Below are 18,280 nucleotides of genomic sequence, written 5' to 3'. Positions count from 1 at the left end.
CTATATATCACTAATAATATTAGCAATAAAAATTGCTAACAGTTACTGAGTACCTGCCACTACTAGGTCTTCTTTATGTGCCTTAATGTATTGTTAGATTTAATTCATTAACAAAAGGGCACTGTGAAGACCATGTGAGGAAGTTTAAGTGGAGCTCATCCCCACTCAGAGGAAACAGATAAGGGAAATCATCTTGACACAAAGGTAGTAACTTTTCAATTACCTGTAAAGATATGAAAAATGTGATTAACACTGATTGATTAAAGCAATAAAAGATTGGTGATGTCAGACTCAGTCATGAATAAAGACCAAAAAAAAGCAAAAGTCTTGAGGCAGCATGGGATAGTATCAAAGAGGAAGTATTTGCCTTTCATGTATGATCCAATCCTGTGCTAGCAGAATGGGTTGGCTTCAAGGATTCTGCACTATACCAAAAATGGGTCTGAATTCCAAGTTCAACATTCTCTCACCTGATAGAATGGCTTCCTGACCATCCAATCCTTCCTGAAGTCTTCCCAAATCAACCAATTGAGAGCAAGGCTTCCTAAATCACACCTAGTCTGAGGTCATTCTTTTTTTTTTTTTTTTTAATTTTATTTTATTTTATTTTTTTTTAACTTTTTATTTTTTATAAACATATATTTTTATCCCCAGGGGTACAGGTCTGTGAATCACCAGGTTTACACACTTCACTTACCCTGAGTACTCACCATCATCTTAAAATGTAACAGGACCCCAGTTGCATGTGATATGAATACCTTACTCATTTTACATTTCATTTCCTGCTTGTATCTTGTAAGCATGATCTTTTCTCTATTATTGGTGTCCTGGATGGATCAATCATCCTGGAAAGTGCAAAAGGTTTCTGCATAACAGTAACTAGCAGTGGCATATCTAATTACACTTCATAAATGTACTTTGATAATGATGATCTGTGTAACCCTAGGAGATAAGTATCCTAACAGACTGCATGAAATCAGGATCATGAAGGACTTGAATATAGTACAATATCATTCCAGTAAAAATGTGGGAACATGGGTGATAGCTCTTTTCAGTTTGATATTCAAATCCAAGGACATCTAGCTGTCATACGACAAAAATCAGAGGTTTTAAGCTGGAGATTAAGTACCAGGTCATTTTCTAGCTCCTATCCCTTAAATAAAGGCTACTTCTGACTTGCAATGATGCCATTTATGTGCCCTGTGTTCAAAATCTTCCTTTCTTCTTCCACTAAACACCTCCATTTAACAACACATCAAAGGAATTAAGCTTTGTTAGCCTGATTGATGTGGAACTGGTCATTAGAACTTAAAACAGTACCTAAGAATCAGAAATAAAAAGCAATTATTCTTACACTAATACAGATCTTCTCAGGTTGTCACACTTCCTTCAGTCACATTTCCAATGCAAATATTAATTTGCATTTATAAATACAACAATCTGTATGCAACTAGCATTAATTAGCATCTCTTAAGCAGCTCCTCTTTTTCTTCTCAGCTCTAAGCCCAGTAAAATCTTTGGCCCTGACAATGTCTCCAGAAATGTTACTTCAATTAAAAAAAAAAAATTTAAACCATGCTTCTGATAAGTGATAAGATAGAACATTAAGTGGCTCTAATATTATAAGCTCCATTCTACCTAAAAGGCAGCCTTAGAGATCAGTATCCATAAAAACAAAATACCAAAGGCCAGGCACAGCTTTTAAACTAATGAGATCTTGTTTATCTTACTTGTATCATGGAAATCAAACTACGGTCATATGAATTTCCTGATCTTTACAAACATGCTTGTGAAAAGTAAGGCCATCATAAATCCTAGTTTAGAAAACCTGTCCTGAATAATCAAAAACGTTTTCCTGGACGAACCAAATCATCAGAGAGCTGGGTGCCTGGACCACATATTTTGGTGTCCTTGTAGAAATATACTCACCAGTATGAGTTGAGGTGTTGGCCATCATCTAATATTTAGGGCAACAAGATACAACCCTTTTCGTTTTGTTTACTAGAAAGGCAGGGTTTTTTTTTCTTACATGAATGCAAAGGAAAGTTTCTTTTGGGCTACATTACCAGAAAATGTTCTTCTCCATGACGAGCTTTTTATTTCATGGACACTGTAATTCCTAACTAAGAAATCACACCTTCTCTGTGTGGCCTATCAGGTTTCTCAGAACTGATATATCACCCAGGTGTACACAACATTTTAGGGTGTTAAATTCATTTTAGGTATTAACTTCACCCAATCAAATGTTCTCATTTACTTCTTAAATACTGTACAGTATGTTTTTTCATAAATCCTTTTTGGAACATGGCAGGGTAGAAATAAAACAATTACACAATTGCTGGAAAAAAAAATAAGGCTGCTAGAAATTTCCATTTGTCTAAGCTGCTTCCAGACTAAGGTGCTTCCAGGAAATAGAAAACAGCCATGTAGCATGGACCAGTGATTTTCCAACAATAAACTACAAATCACTTGTATAATGACAAAGCAAGATACTCTAACTTTTGCCCCTACCATTTAAGACAACACAGATGGACAGACCAACTTCTCACCAGCTCAAGAGATAGGTCCTTACACTAATACAGATCAAGAGACAGGTCCAGTATATAAACTGTGTTTATATACAGTTCTTTGGATCAAGACCCAGAAAAAAAACTTGCCAACTTAAAAGTTTTTTGAAAACTGAAAGCTAGAAAAACACACATTCCACAAAAATTTCGGTGGGGGATGGTAGTGGTCCTGTAGATATCCTCCATTTATGATCCTAAAGGTAAGAACTCCTTTCTAAAAGATGGCAAGCTTAAGACACCAGTCACTACAGCTCAGATCCTAGTTCCTGAGAGAGAAATCCTGTATTACATGATTTTCATGTAAAAGGCTCAAAACTTGGGGGGTGGAGTGATTAGGGATGGCACCTGTTCGTATTATTTAGTAATAAAATATTCATAGTATGGTAACTGCCTCAAAATATTCTGCTTTGCACCTCTTCATTCTACATGATCCCTCTATATAGAGAACAATAAACTCTGCACCACCCAGATTTAGATTTCCTAGGAGGACCTCCCTCCATCCAACATTATTTGTTTGCCTTCATTGACTAGAATGGAAGTTACAAGGGTAGCAGGGACTTTGTATTGCTCAAGGATGTACCTCTGGTGCATAAGAGACACTCAAATTTTTTTTCAAATATTTTTAAAATAAATATTCTCTAGGAGGCTCTACAGCTGTTTTTGTCAATGTAATTCTACTAGAACTCATTCATACTTATTCATTTATGGATCACCTATGGCTGTTTTCATGCTATAATGGCAGAGCCCAGTTCCAACAGGGTATAAACAGCCCATAAAGTCTCAAATATTTACTATCCAGTCCTTTACAGAAATAGTTTGCTGACCCCCAATAGCACTCATTCGGCCCTTATCTCAAGCTAGACTGGAAGCACCCCAGGTACAGGAATTAGGTCTTAATACCCCATTGTACCTAGAGCAGAGTAGATGCTTAAAAATAGTTATCACTACACAAATACAGATTTCCTACTTCCAACATAAATTATTTTTGCACAGTTAAATCCAAAGTTAGTATTTTCCATCCTCAATGCATTTCTAGCAAGGACATAACCAAAGTTCACCTGTGTTCAATTAATTTGAGGGACAAGGAGAATAGATCCTGATCCTAAGCAAGTAGTGATCTTTCTGGTTCAAACTCATAATCACGTATTCTTTAAAATGTGAATGCAACATAACTGGAGAGCTCCTCCCTGCTATATTTCAGACAAATGATTCTGAGGTGAACCATAGCTATTTTCTCAATGTCAAAATCATTTTAACAATGCGTAATTTCTTTTTATGCCAGGCACATTACGGGTGCTCAATAGTCACTGAATGGATCATTCTCCCATAATTACTGTGTTCATCAATTTTTGCAAATTACAATTACCTGAAAAGGGGCATCAAGATTTATATCCCTATGCCAATTCTCAAATACGCTCAGCATTTCTCAATCCTTTAAAAAAATTATAGCCTTGTCATTCTCTAAAAAAAAAAAAAAATTTAATTTGCATAGATATCATCAGTTCCAAAGAATTGAAGAGTAAATGGATAATTTTAGGCATGATTACAACCCACTGTTTACCCCAGGTGCAGAGGTTAACAAGTAAGATTTTTTCATATTATTGGATGCGATATCATTTGAAAACACTGTAGATCAGACTAAGAAATGAAAAAGGCTAGGAGCCTTACTAAACTATCTTCACTAAGTTATTGTGAATAAGCAACAATATACACAATGATATACAATCATTTGAGAAAACTATTGTTTATTTAGAAAAAAGGTTACACTGGTAGAATTCAGTAGATAAAAAAATTTTCTTTTAAAAATGTCACTGTGAAACTTTTCCAGACGAAAGTTCAGCAATACAAAGCTTCTGTAGCTGTAGAATTAAAACACAATTAACTTTTGGTTCCCTCCCCCCCCCAGATTTGTCTAACATAATTACAAGAAAAAATGGCAAGGGACAAGTGAATGCTGGTACCTTTTTCTTTTTTTAAACAGGTTTTAATGTTGTACATGTACTATATAAAATGATTCCTAAGCATTGCATAAGACACTGCTCCCACTTCGTTTTTAGTGACTAATATTAAAAACAGGCCAAATAATTAAAACTGAGTTTTAAAATGAGGTAAATTCAAAATGGTTCAATAATTGTTTATTTTCAGTTTCAAACAATAAAAAGGAAGCATTTCATATTGAAAAAAAAAAAACAAAACAACTAAACCCAGGCAATATTTAGTTATTAACCTAAAGTGAAATTCTGTACACATGTAACCTTATTTGCTTGTTGGGAACTGTATGCAGCACATTGTGCTAAAAATATGGAACAGTTAACACTTTCAGCCATTTACTGAAAATAAACATGTAGAAACTAAGCAACAAGTTAAATACAGTAATGCACAACTCAACAATTTTAAGTTTTCGGCATGGAGCAATAAAGCAGATAACTGAATAACTTAAGAAGATGCAAATGGGCCCTCTTGATTCATAATTCTCGGCAATCTACTCAGGAAAATTAATTTCTGGTCACAGCTGAACAATTTCATTCCAATCTCACCTGAAAGAAACAAAGTGATTATATTGATAGATAAGAAAGGAAGAAGAGAGAAGGAAGGACACAGGGAAAAGAAAGGGGGGGGGGTGTTGTTATGGAAAGAAGGGGCAGAGAGAGGGAGAGAGGGAAGGAGAAACCAGGGAGGGAAGGAATGGAGGGGAAGAAAGAAGGAAAACAAGAAGGAAGGAAAGAAGGAAGATTTAAGAAACAAAGAAAAATCAATGAGTTCTATCAATAACAAAGGCTTGAATTAAGTCCCTAGATAAGAATGAAATATTTGTGTATTTCTCATCACTTCCCCCTCTCAGAAACCATTAAAGATAGGCATGCTAGGAGGAGTTAAAAAAAAAAAAACACTGAATATTTTGTCTGCGAGAGAGGGAGAAGTTGGGGAGGGGAGGGGAGGATAAAATGAAAGAGAAACAAGAAAATATTCCACAGGGGCAAGCAATAGCTTGTCAAACGTAAACAGAACACAGAGCAATGAAAAGGAACCAATTTTACATGATCAACAAAAAAAAAGAAAAATGACATCACATTTTTCACAAGGACACAATTTTAATAGTGACTTATATTAAGATGCAATGTCTGCTAAATTATAAAAATTGCTTTAAAAATATATTGACTTAATTATACTCATTTCCTTTCCTTTATGTACTGACATTTTCAAATACTGCATACTGAAATAAATTCAAAACATGATCATTACAACATGTGGCAAATAACTTCGTATCTGCCTAACATTGTTCTCATTCAAAATTTTAAACTAATGCTTAAAGCATTAAACTTTATTGACGAAAATACTACATACACATATTTCATAAAACCAGAGCTAGAAGGGCCTTGGGAAGTAATCACACTTGCATGAAATGCTGGCAAATAATTTACACATCATTTCTATACAGCATTCTGTTCACACCATGTATAACCTTGACATTACCAATTATTAACTGTGGATACACTAATGTTGAGCTTACAATTTTCATACTTAAAAATCATTTTTCCTGTCCATCACTGATGAATGGATAAACAAAATGTGGTACACAGTCATACAATGGAGCATTACTCGGTTATAAAAAGAAATGAAGTTCTGATACATGCTATAACATGGATGAACCTTGAAAACATGATGCTAAGTGAAAGAAGCCAGATACAAAAGGCCACATATTGCATGATTCCATTTTTATGAAATGTCCAAAACAGGTAAATCCACAGAAACAGAAAGTACATTAGTTGTTTCCAGGGGAGGGGAAGGAAGAACTGGGAGCGGCTGCTAATACGTATGGGGTCTCTTTTGGGGTTGATGGAAATGTTCTGAAATTAGTGGTGATGGCTATTAACATAGTGAATATATTAAAAACCACTTTAAAATTGCAAAATTTGTTATGTAAATTTTATCTCAAGTTTTTAAATTGCAAAAGCAAAAGAAAAAGGAAAGTGTTGCAATAAAGAGTATCATGATTTCAGTATTGCCATAACTAGAATAAGAAATGGGGGTCTCAATCATGATGATATCACAGTAGAATTACTGGGCAAGGGAACTTTTGCTGACATACTTAAGGGCACATTAAGGGATAAAACTGCTGTTGCCATTAAAACATGTAAAGATGATCTTTCCCAGGAACTGAAATTAAAATTTTTACAAGAAGCCAAAATCCTCAAGCAATATAACCATCCCGATATTGTCAAACTTATAGTTCGCACACAAATACAGCCTATCTATATCATTAAGAACTGGTTCCAGGAGGCGATTTCCTCTCCTTTCTGAGAAAGAAGGATGAACTAAAACAGTTAGTGAAATTTTCATTAGATGCTGCTTCTGGATGGCGAATCTCGGGTAAAAATTGTATACACAAGGACCTTGCTGCAAGAAACTGCCTGGAGGTGAAAATAATGTTCTGAAAATCAGTGACTTTGGAATGTCTCGTCAAGAGGATGGTGGTGTATATTCATCTTCTGACTTAAAGCAGATTCCCATTAAATGGACAGCACCAGAAGCTCTTAATTATGGGAGATATCGTTCTGAGAGTGACGCATGGAGCTTTGGCATCCTCCTCTGGGAGACCTTCAGCTTAGGGGTCTGTCCATACCCTGGAATGACAAATCAGCAGGCACAAGAGCAAGTGGAAAGAAGATACTGGATGTCAGTCTCTCAGCAGTGTCCAGAGCGTATTTACCAATACAATGTTGAAGTGTTGGGATTACAAACTTGAAAACCGCCCCAACTTCAGTGAACTTCAGAAAGAACTGCCATCAAGAAGAAAAGTCATGTAGTGATGAAACAGTGCCAAACTCAGCCTTCAGGACTCTATCTTCCAGCAGAGTAATTATTTTCTTCTCATTAACAATGCGTTTATACCACATTACCTGGAACATTCTCCTAAGGTTATTGTTTTTTTAATTTTTTTTTAAATATGTGCCACTCTAACAATTGTAAATAGGAAAGCACAGGTGCCAAATCCAAGAGATAACACAGATCTTTTTCATACTTAGGACTGCTGAGTTTCACAGGGCTTCTACTTCAGGCTGGGTCAGAGCTGGCTGTCCTACATCCTAGACATCTCTCCTCTGTCAGTGCTATCAACTGCACTGGTAATACTGTGCTTGCAGAGAGACAAGATTACCTTTAAAAACATCACCTTCTACTAGGTATTATCTGGCTGGGCAGGACATCCTGAGGTTTTCTTCCTCCCTCCCCCAATTCCGCCCCCCTAGAAATTGGCCCTGTTGTATTAGTAAAGTTGCAATTTCCCTAGTTCTACCACACCCTCCTTCTGGGCATCAGAAAACTATGCACGAAATGCCCTTGAAGAGCATGCTCTCAGAGCTGAGGCAGCTAGTTTTAAATGATGTTACTTTATACAGAGCTGTGACAGCAAGAAGCAAGTCTGAAAAGTAGAGTGGTCTGGAGAAAAGAAAAGCTAGACCACTGACCAAAATAGAGAAGCAAAGCAAATATAAATTCAGTCTTCTTATCCAAGGTATGCCCTTATAAACACACACATATTCTAATTTTATGATCAAATTCACCAAAAAGATCCTAAGAAATGTTTCAACACACACAGAATTTTTTTAGAGAAACTAGAAAACACAGGCCCACAGAATTAATAAGATTGCTTTGGGTTAAGTGTCTTCACCTCAAAGGAGGCATCTGAGAATCTGGTTCCCTTCATTTCTACCAGTTTCTGAATTTATCAGGATTTTGTGATCCTATTACACACACACACACACACACACACACACACACACAAACACACAGCAGAAAGGCATATATGGATGAAGCTGACAGTTAAAAAAGTCAAATGAACATTTATGAAGAAGAAAGTAGATATAGGAGAAGGATATAGGGATAGCCATCTTAATTCCACTTTACTCCACCATTTACTCTCCTTATACTACTGCTACCTAGGAGTTCTTATCATAGTAAACATACTTCCTGAGATGGTCCATGTAGATAAATATAACAAAGAATTAAAACTGGGATTCTGTTGAACTCAATCTTAGCAGACCTATGGGTCCCTCTCAGGATAAAAGCATAGGAATAAGGGATAGTCATACTCAGGGATAAATGTGGCATGGGAGCCCTCTTCTAGGTGCTCATGCCTAAATCCTAATAAAAACAGCACAGCACCTAGTGAATATTTGGTCCACCCTATGTGAGAGAAAGAAAAGAGAAAATTCCTCCTATTCTGTCCAACTTTTTGGTAACCTATGAATATCAGTGCAAAGAATGCACACCCACTGAAGAGTATAAATGATGGAAATGAAGAGAAAAATAGTTTGTGTCTATCATTTCAATCTCCTAACAAAACTTTTGAATGCATTTAATGATTACTACATACAGACCTAAATGAAAGCAAAATAAACCCGCCCTCAAAAATATGTTGTAACATACAAAGCAAACTCTTCTTAAACAGGATACTACCAAATGCTAGCAGTGAACTTTGAAGGCAAAAAAAAGTCCAGTGCTCTTTCTCATCAATCCCAAAGAGATATACATAATACTTCTGCACATAGCTCTCTCCCTGTAGAGTTAACTGAGTATCTGAAACATAGCAGGCAATAAAGAAAAATACCTGGTTGTTTGATTAAAAGGAAAGGATGAAGTTTCTGCCTTCAACAAGATCACAATCTAAGGAGAGGGATATGTAACATACTCATATATTACATAGGAATCTGTGACTGAGATTCTGTAGGCAAGCTGCCCACATATAAGCAATGGGAAACTAAGAAAGAAACTTAACTGAACACTCCCCACTCCACAACGGGTATTACCAGGACCTAGGACTGTGCTTCACCATGGTGACACATTCTTAAGATAAGCAATCTTTGAGCACGTAAGAGGTCAGTTTCCAAGTATGAACTGAAGAAAAAAGGTTCAGAACAGGAACTGCAAAATCAGTTGTTTACAGAGGCTAGTATATAATGTAAACAAATGAAGTAAGCTGGGTGGGGACTGACTGAGGTAACTATTAAATTAAAAAAGACCCATTCTCTATGTAAGGGGGGCAGCACCTAGGGTGCCCAGCTGATTGTTACCATGCAGAAATTGGACACAGAGTTGCCAGATGTTCCAATTCTTCAAGAGAAACTGAAATTTGGACTTTATCATATTGATTAAAACAAAGTTAAATATTATGTGAGGCCAAGAAAGTACATTTAACAGGCCACATTCTGCCCAGGGGCTGAGAGTTTGTCCTTGGGCAGAATGTGGTTTAAAGGATAAAAGAATTAGGTTACACCTATGATACTGGAGGTGAGAAAAGGACCTGTAAAACAGATTAGGCCTCATTGGAGCGGAGGATTAGAACATGAATGTAGTATACCACAAATACATATGGGTAGGATAGAGCTTAACTGCTAATGTTCTTTGAAATCAAGAATCAAAGTAAAAGAAGACTGAGCTTCTCAGTCTGGGAGCCAAGTCTCAGTACAGCATCTGGTTCACAAAAGGACTCTCAAAAGTTAGCTAAAACCTGACACTCAACAGAGGACCACACATATCAAATTAAAATTGAGATGCTAAAGGAACCTGGTTTGAAGAGAAAAATTTCAATTGGCAGGAGTTTTTAGAGATCAAACTAGGGGAAAAAGTTAAAGGCACAGCAACTAGTAGTGTTCAAGAGACTAACTCAAGGAGAGGAAAGATCAATCTGGACAAAAACGTTAGCAATAATAAGTAACAGAAGATTTAGAGAACAAGGAGAAAGGATTTTACAACTAAAAATCATAAGATAGGAAAAGACAACAGAAGACTTTGGAAGCAATCTAATCTGGGTCACATTTATATATTATATTTTCTTAACTCTAATGTGATCATTTTAATTTTCCTGAAATCAGGGCAATATTTACAAATTAATGTCATTTCCCTATCCACTCTTCTCAAAAAAAAAAAAAAAGTTCTAGAAAGCAACAGTGGATCTTACAATTAATAACATCTCTGAATCATGGAAATGTGACATTATGCGGCAGCTCTATTTTATGTAGAATGTAAAATAACTTAAAAAGGGAGCAGCAGATTTGAAGTAGCCTAAAGGTAAATGGTGCCAATCAGAAATGATGAGATTTCTAAAGGATCAAGAAGAACAAGAGAAAGACCTGACCAATCCTAGAATGTACCCAAATAGAAGGAGGCAGCCAGAACAGCCAGAAAAAGGAAAAATCAACCAGAGCCTCAAAAAAATTAAGAGTCTACCCAAGGATAAAGTACAGGACGTGGTTGTCAGGAAAAAATTTAACAGTATGAACATCAAGCCAAATATATCTGAAAAGAATATCTGAATTGAGAAGGTTTGCTACAAGACCACTAATCTAACATTTAATACCCAAACCAGTCTTTTCGTGCCTTTGGTCCTGAAAGTTTATCCAAAGAGGTAAAATACAAATCCATGGCCCATGTGAATAAGAACTCAAAAGAAATCTGTAGTAAAACCCTGAAAAATAATATTTAGGTACTAAGTAAAGAGAGAATATATAAAATCACAATGAAAGTGGTCAGTCACAATGATTGACCCATTCCTAATAAAGATGTACGTAGTAGGTTTTTTGCTTTCTTTAATAAGGAGACCACGTGAAAGCAAGAAGTAAAAAGCAAAATGCCAAAATAAAAGAAAGTAAAGTGAAGAATAAAAAAAAGGAGATGAAGAGTTTATAGTTTGCTAGGGAAGAGAGCTAGTTTGCTAGAACTGAGGAATGGGCAATCTTTCTAAAGGTTTTCAAGAAAACCTACTAAATTCTAAGTGTTCTCTCATAATTCTCATTTAGCCTATTCTACTACTTAGATAACAAGCAGAGAATAACAAAAATGAAAAGGCACACACCACTTGTTAGGACATTACCCAGGTGGCCTGTTCTGCAGCCAAAATAAATGGGACAAAATCCATACCCTAAAACTCATACCCTTACACAGAACGGGCTCTCACACATTTCTGACTCTTAATTCAACTGTAAATAGCTTTAGTTAACTCTCTGGTTTCATAAAAGCAGCAGCAAATAATATTAGGGGGAGGGTGGAGATAGCAAGTATACTTTATATAGTATATAGAGGTGAATATAAAGTATACTTTACATCATTAAGAAATGATAGCTAATAAGGAAGCAAGAAAATGGGCTATAAAAGAGTTGACAACTTCAAATACGGCCATCTCAATTAAATGTAGAGGGTAAATCATCCTATAAACCTCAATAATCCTAAAGCATCACCAAACAAGAGCTATTCAGATGACAATCTGAGTACTCAAAAAAAACTATCTTAAGTTCTGAACACTCTGTTCACTAAAAGTGAACTACTGTACACATATAATTTATTTAAGATGGTTAGACACTTTAAATCTCATACAAGGTAGAATTACCTTGAAAATGAAGTTGCATATTTTAAATTCCAGAACGAAAAGCACAGACCATATTTTCTGGCCTTGCAAAACATGGCCTGTGGTAGCAAATGAGGCATAAAAACTTAGAACAAAAATTTCTGGATAACACATATGCAGAAAAAGGCAAAAAGAGGAACAGAGAACACTAAAGGGCAAGAAAACCTTTGTTGTGAATATTGGCTCTGTCAGCTAATACCTCTGCTAGCCTCTTCAACTTAACCCCTCAGAGTCTCAAGCTCTTCACCTGTAAAGTGCAGATATCAGCACCACCCACAAGGCTATAGGTACTTAAAAAAAAAAAAAGGTGATTAATTATCCAGAGAAGTTGGGAATGAGTGGTGAAGAGAAAGCCAGATGTTCTTAAATACATCTTGGTGCTAAAAAACACAAACAAACAAACAAACAAAAAAACCCTGCATGGCTAACAGCAAGCTTAAGATGAAAAAGCAGCTTAAAAGTAACTGTGAATCTTGTTTTGCATCTGTACCTGAAGACCTGGTCATTAAGAGTTAGGTGTAAAATTCAAGTTGCACCTTGCAAAATGGATCTAGTTTCTTCAACATTATCAGACCTCGTTTCATATTTCTATCTTTAAATGAAAGGAGGTGAGAAAACACTCACCTTGATTGAAAGTCTTCATTATCTGTGCTTGTCCGAGGACTTATGAGTAGATGACAAATTAAGGGAAAACAACTTTGAAAAAAAAAAAGGAATGGTGTCTCAATTTTTAGTGCAGTCCTTCAGTTTGCAGGCCTAATTGGCTCTGACCAGCCTGGTAGCCGCAACTTCCACCAGCTCTGCTCATCTGCTGCATCATCTTGCCCTTCTAATTCCCATGCCCCCGGCCCAAGGGACTCCCTGTTCCCTTTCTTCCTCTCAGTAGTAATACAACCAGAGAGAATCGAAATCCCTTGACGGCATAAAACCACCTCACAGTCACCACAGTAGTTTAAAAAAAAAATGTATCAAGTCTCCCACTTCCGCATTTCGTACATTTGAGAGGGTTAATTGAAGAGACTATTTAAAAGCTAATAAAGCCCTTAAACTTTATTCAGACCACATACTACAAGGGTACAATTCTAAACATGACCAGTATCAAAGCTTTCCATTACACTGATTAAAAACTCCAATAAGATGAAAAGGATATTGTTTCTTCTCTTCCTTTCCTCCTGAACTGTCCCGTTTCTCTTTCTTTTCTATCTTTTCTTTATCATGCCTGGACTCCTATAAGGAATGGTGGAATTAGTTTGGGAAGGGAAAACCAAATATAAAAATCAGCTCCAAATCCCTTTTTATCACCCACCAGCCATACATTTTTCTTCAAAAACGTATTTAATGATACCAAAAGCACAAGCAACAAAAGAAAAAAATTGGACTTCGTCAAAAACAAAAACTTTCATGCATCAAAGAACACTAGCAAGAAAGTGAAAATACAATGTACAGAATGGGGGAAAATATTTGCAAATCATACATCTCATATGGGTCTAATATCTAGACTATATAAAGAAGTCTTACAATAGAGCAACAAAAAGACAGACAATCCAATTTAAAAATGGCCACAGCATCTAAACAGATTTCTCCCAAGAAGGTATACAAATGGCCAACAAACACATGAAAAGATGCTCAACATCATTAGTCATTAAGGAAATGCAAAATAAAACCACAATGAGATACCACTTCACACCCACTAGGATGGCTATAATAAAAAAAAATTTTAATAAAAATTTTTTAAAAAACAGAAAATAACAAGCGTTGGCAATGATTTAGAGAAACTGGCACCCTCATACATTGCTGGTGAAGGAGAAGCAGTCCAGCTACCATGGAAAAATTTGTTGGTTCCTCAAAAAGTTAAACATGGAATTATCATATAACCCAGAAATTCCACTCCTGGGTATACGCACAAGAGAACTAAAAACAGGTCTTCAAACAAACACTTCAGAGCAGCACACGAACATTCATAGCAGCACTATTCACAACAGCCAAAGGGAAACAACAAAAAAGTCCCATCAACTGACAAATGGATGAACAAATGTGGTATATGCATATAATGGAATATTATTCAGCCATAAAAAGAAATGGAAGTACTGATACATGCTACAGCATGGAAGAATCTCAAAATATTATGCTAAATGAAAGAAGACACAAAAGACCACGTTATTATGCGATTCCATTTACATAAAATATCCAAAACCAGTAAGCCCATAGAGACAGAAAGCAAATTAGTAGCTGACAGGAGCTAAAAGGAGAGGGAAATGGGGAATGACTGCTTAATGGGTATGGGGTTTCTCTCTGGGGTGATGACAATGTTTTGGAACTTGATAGACATAATGATTGCACAACACTGTAAATATACTAAATGCCACGGAATTGTACATTTTACAATGGCTATTTTTATGTTAATTTTACCTCAATTTAAAAACACTTATTTAAAAGGAGCAGCATCGCTTTTAAAACATATAGAAATTTTTTTTTAAGTAGGCTCCATGCCCAGGATAGAGCCCAAAGCAGGGCTTGAATTCACAACCCTGAAATCAAGACCTGAGCTGAGATCAAGAGTCGGAAGCTTAACCGACTGAGCCACCCAGGCGCCCCAAAGCACAGAGAAATTTTAAAATGATTACCTTATAATTTTCCAAAACTGCTTTTAAGAACTATGACTATGTACAAAATAATGCTTTTGAAACACTTTATACCTTAGTAGTAATGACTTGCCTACTTTATGGCAGATGCATGAAATATATTATGAATATCATCCATGAGTATCTAAGAAAATGCACATTATACTTAGTTTGAAAATCAAATACAAGTTACAAACACAAGTTTATTAGGAGAAAATGTTATAAAAATATTTTTAAAATCACAATTAATAAAGACTTTATGACAATGTAATGATCAGGGAGAAAGAATACACATGACCATATTTTAATCTTATGAATGTAAAGAAACCAAAACACTGCTGGCAAGGAGGAATAAAAGAAAACACAAAAAGAAAGGGTAAAGGGTAAAGCTCAATGAATAGAAGCAGGTGGGGGTGGAATGGAGAGAAAAGGAATTTCAGAGATTAATTTTACTCCCTATAATTTTGGACCCAATTGGCTGGAATTTCCCCCAGATAACCCTCCCCCTCTGCCTCCTCTTCCACCCTCAAATAATTAAGCAACGACTATTTGATTATCAAATTAACTCAGTATTTGCTAAATACTCAAGAGTCAATTTTTTAAGAAAAAGCCTTTTGTTCCACTGTTTCCCTAATTTACCTTTTTGCCACCGGAGGAGATTTTATCCATCTTTTCAGATTTAAAAGAATCGCCACCTTTTTCTTTGCCTGAAGACTTTGACTTATTTTTTTCCTTGTCTTTCTCATTTGGATAAGGAGACTCACATGGACTTTCACTTTTGTGTTTTGAAACCCCCACTAAAAGTATAAAAGAAAATCATGAAAGCCTCTTTCAGTTCAGTTTGACGACAGCTTTGAAAGCATTAATAATTCTACCTACTTGTTCCATTTTCCTCTTTTCGCCTCTTGGCTAAGTCCGGCGGCACTTCCCGGTCATTGTTTGAATGATCCTAGAACCAAGAATTGTGAACTACATTGATCAAGAGTTTATGTTTTTGTTTTAAAATATTACTTTTATACAAGGGCACAGCTAACTAGCATTGGAGAGTATTGTCAGTCCTTTCACATTGCAAAGTGACATGAAAGACAAGCATAGCTGGGAGAGATTGTTAGGCTGAATGAAGATCCTTACTACTGTAGAAGATTCAATTCAAACACATTTTAGGGTGAAAATACCAGTTAAAACACCAAATATCAGCCTGCCATGCAACAAACTAGTACTTTAAAAAAGGCAAGAACACACTACCATACACAATATAATGACTTTCCAAACTAGTTTTTAAAAAATTACAAACCCTTTTCCGTTCTTTCCTGTCCTTTTCATCTTTTTTCTCTCTTTCTCTGGATCTTTCCCTCGACTTGTCCAAGTCTTTCTTGTCCATTTCTCTCTCCTTACTCTTGGACAGTGGTGGAGGAGTATGATTAATGTAGAGCTGTTAAATTAAGGCAATATTACTAAAGATTATTAGTTTTCCAGTATCGGCATTATCTGCTTGATTCTTTATTTAATGAAAAGACAATTGGTAGTTAGACCCAAAGTCAAAACTGGTCAGCTGTCTGGATTACAAGAGGTGAAATAAAAGCATGGCACAAATTATGCAAAGACTTCAATTCTTGGCCTTACAAAAATTTTCATTTAAACTCAAGCAGTTCATTCCAGTCTTAAATGAGACTGAGACTTAATGGAGGCTTTTATAGCCCTATTGTATAAGCACCACTACAGGAGTCCATATGTGAAAAATAATGACTGAACTCTCTTACTGTTAAAAAAAAAAAAAGATACAAACCTCTACACAATCAGGAAAATTTTAAATAGTTTTACCATCCACTTACAAGGCAACTGATGACAGTGTGCCAAAGTATAAAATAAAACCTCACCATGACTTTATTAATAAGTCTTCTTTGCCTCAGCATATACCATGCATACATTATCCTAATTTTTTTTGTAAATATAAAGGCTGCATATTCTCTACTTCTGAAAGCACTCCAATTTCTACCAAATAATCACAATGGGCTGCAAAATTTGTCTCACTGGTTCTAAGGATCTCAGAAAACCATGTGGTCACCTGAGGATGATTAAAAAAAAAACTCAGAGACTGAAAAATGATGAACTGATATCTGCCTATTGTTTCAAAAGGCCCACAGACAATAAACAGCCAAAGATCAAAGATGTGCTACCTAAATAATTAAGAGACAACCTTAATAACTTACGCAAGTTGTAAATATGGAAATCTAGTATAAAAGAAAACATTAAGGAAGTAATCAGATACCTATCCTTATAGCATTTATAACTGTGCTACAAGCTTATGTTCAATTTAAGACATTACAAGTAATAGGCAGCAGAATATGAAATATAACTCATTACATTAACTACATAATCCTAGATATACCTTAGGAATGAAAACAAATAGTGAGTCAAAAGCCAAATAGTTTAACATGAGGAAATCCTTTGTATTCAAAGGAATACATTAAAAAAAGACCATCAGTTTGAAAATTAAAGAAACACTTATTTTTTAACACCATCAAATATTTTCAATTCAGTTGGCTGAGAAATACTGCCATGGCAATGCAGAAGTAGATTCTTTAAAATGTCAATGTTTAAAAGTTGATGATCAACTGAAATAGACAAAATGTTTATTAACAACAAAGAGCAAAAGAATGAGAAACAGTCATAAAAGCACTTATCCAAATGGTACTCTTGCTGGGTCAATGCCCTATACAACACTTTAAGATTTTCTAATTGTGAGGTTTATTTATATCTTAAGTTAATATTACTTATGAAACTGATAAGACAAAAGAAATAATATATTCCTACAATACGCAAAGATTTCTCTAAGGGAAGTACTGCTTAATTCTCCTGATAAAAGAAAAAAGCGGGGTGTGATTACAAATAAGTACACACAAGCATACGCACACACACATGCACATACACACACACAGTACTCAAGAATGAAGTTTTTAATTGTGCCTAACTTCAATTCTGTATTGCAAGGAATTGGGAAACTTATATATTCTGACTTTAGAAATGTACCTAATTCTATTCATTCTTCCTACCTTTCTAATAATAGTTCTGATCACAAGATTCTTTTCCACAGTAATAAGCAGTCTCTCACTGCCTACAGAATAAAATGCATACTCCTTAGCTTAGGTACTTCCAACCTCTTCACAATCTTTGTAGAATTATATCCTACTATGGGGCAACCCAATGCACTCTATGCTGTGGCTACCATTGGGTGCCTAACACTATCCGTTCCAGCAGTTCTCTTCACCAGAATGGTCACTCACATTTCTCTTAACCTCTTAAAATCCTACTAGGTTTCAAAGACAGCACAAAAGCCATCAGCACTTCAATTGTCTCTGAACTCTGCAACTCACTTTCAACTTACTTTCTGATGCATTCCTATATTTATTATTTTATATTAACCATTTTTTGTGACAGGCATTTTCTATTAATTTCATGTCACTTATATTTGTCCATAACAGTTTCCAGTATGACATGGAAGCTTGTTTTTTCTACTTTAACACACTTCCTAGTGCCTTATACACAACCGAGTACTCAATACGTGTTTGCCAAACAAAATAAATGATTTGTTAAATTGATTGGCATATAATGTTGATGGATTTTGCTTTTGATTTGCTTTTATTCTTAACATTGGGATCAATAAGTCCAAAAACATGACTGATCTTCAA

At 35.5% G+C, this 18,280-nt stretch overlaps 1 protein-coding gene and 1 pseudogene across 15 annotated transcripts in view; one reads left to right on the top strand and one right to left on the bottom strand.

Annotated features, from left to right (window-relative positions):
• Nucleotides 1–4,676: 4,676 nt before the first annotated feature.
• The window catches only part of THOC2 (THO complex subunit 2), a 115,671-nt gene continuing 102,067 nt past the window's right edge, over nt 4,677–18,280 (bottom strand). For 4 of the 14 annotated variants that reach the window (XM_082717256.1, XM_082717263.1, XM_082717253.1 and 1 more), the window contains exons 34-39: nt 15,886–16,023; nt 15,471–15,540; nt 15,231–15,388; nt 13,121–13,197; nt 12,595–12,640; nt 4,677–7,192 (exon numbers count right to left, since the gene is read on the bottom strand). In XM_082717256.1, the coding sequence (XP_082573382.1) occupies nt 12,613–12,640; nt 13,121–13,197; nt 15,231–15,388; nt 15,471–15,540; nt 15,886–16,023 (471 nt within the window). In that variant the 3' untranslated portion in view covers nt 4,677–7,192; nt 12,595–12,612. Of the gene's footprint in view, nt 7,349–12,594; nt 12,641–13,053; nt 13,198–15,230; nt 15,389–15,470; nt 15,541–15,885; nt 16,024–18,280 lie in introns of those variants that run through there. The other 10 variants (XM_082717252.1, XM_082717254.1, XM_082717255.1 and 7 more) reach the window with 9 other exon arrangements.
• LOC309856652 (tyrosine-protein kinase Fer pseudogene) lies at nt 6,513–7,314 on the top strand (annotated as a pseudogene). The gene has a single exon. The product of its transcript is annotated as a tyrosine-protein kinase Fer pseudogene (transcript).

Source organism: Mustela nivalis, assembly GCF_964662115.1.
Source record: "Mustela nivalis genome assembly, chromosome: X".
NCBI classification, from domain to species: Eukaryota; Metazoa; Chordata; class Mammalia; order Carnivora; family Mustelidae; genus Mustela; species Mustela nivalis.
The sequence above is the reverse complement of the archived record's forward strand: the minus strand, read 5'-3'. Positions and strand labels throughout refer to the sequence as shown.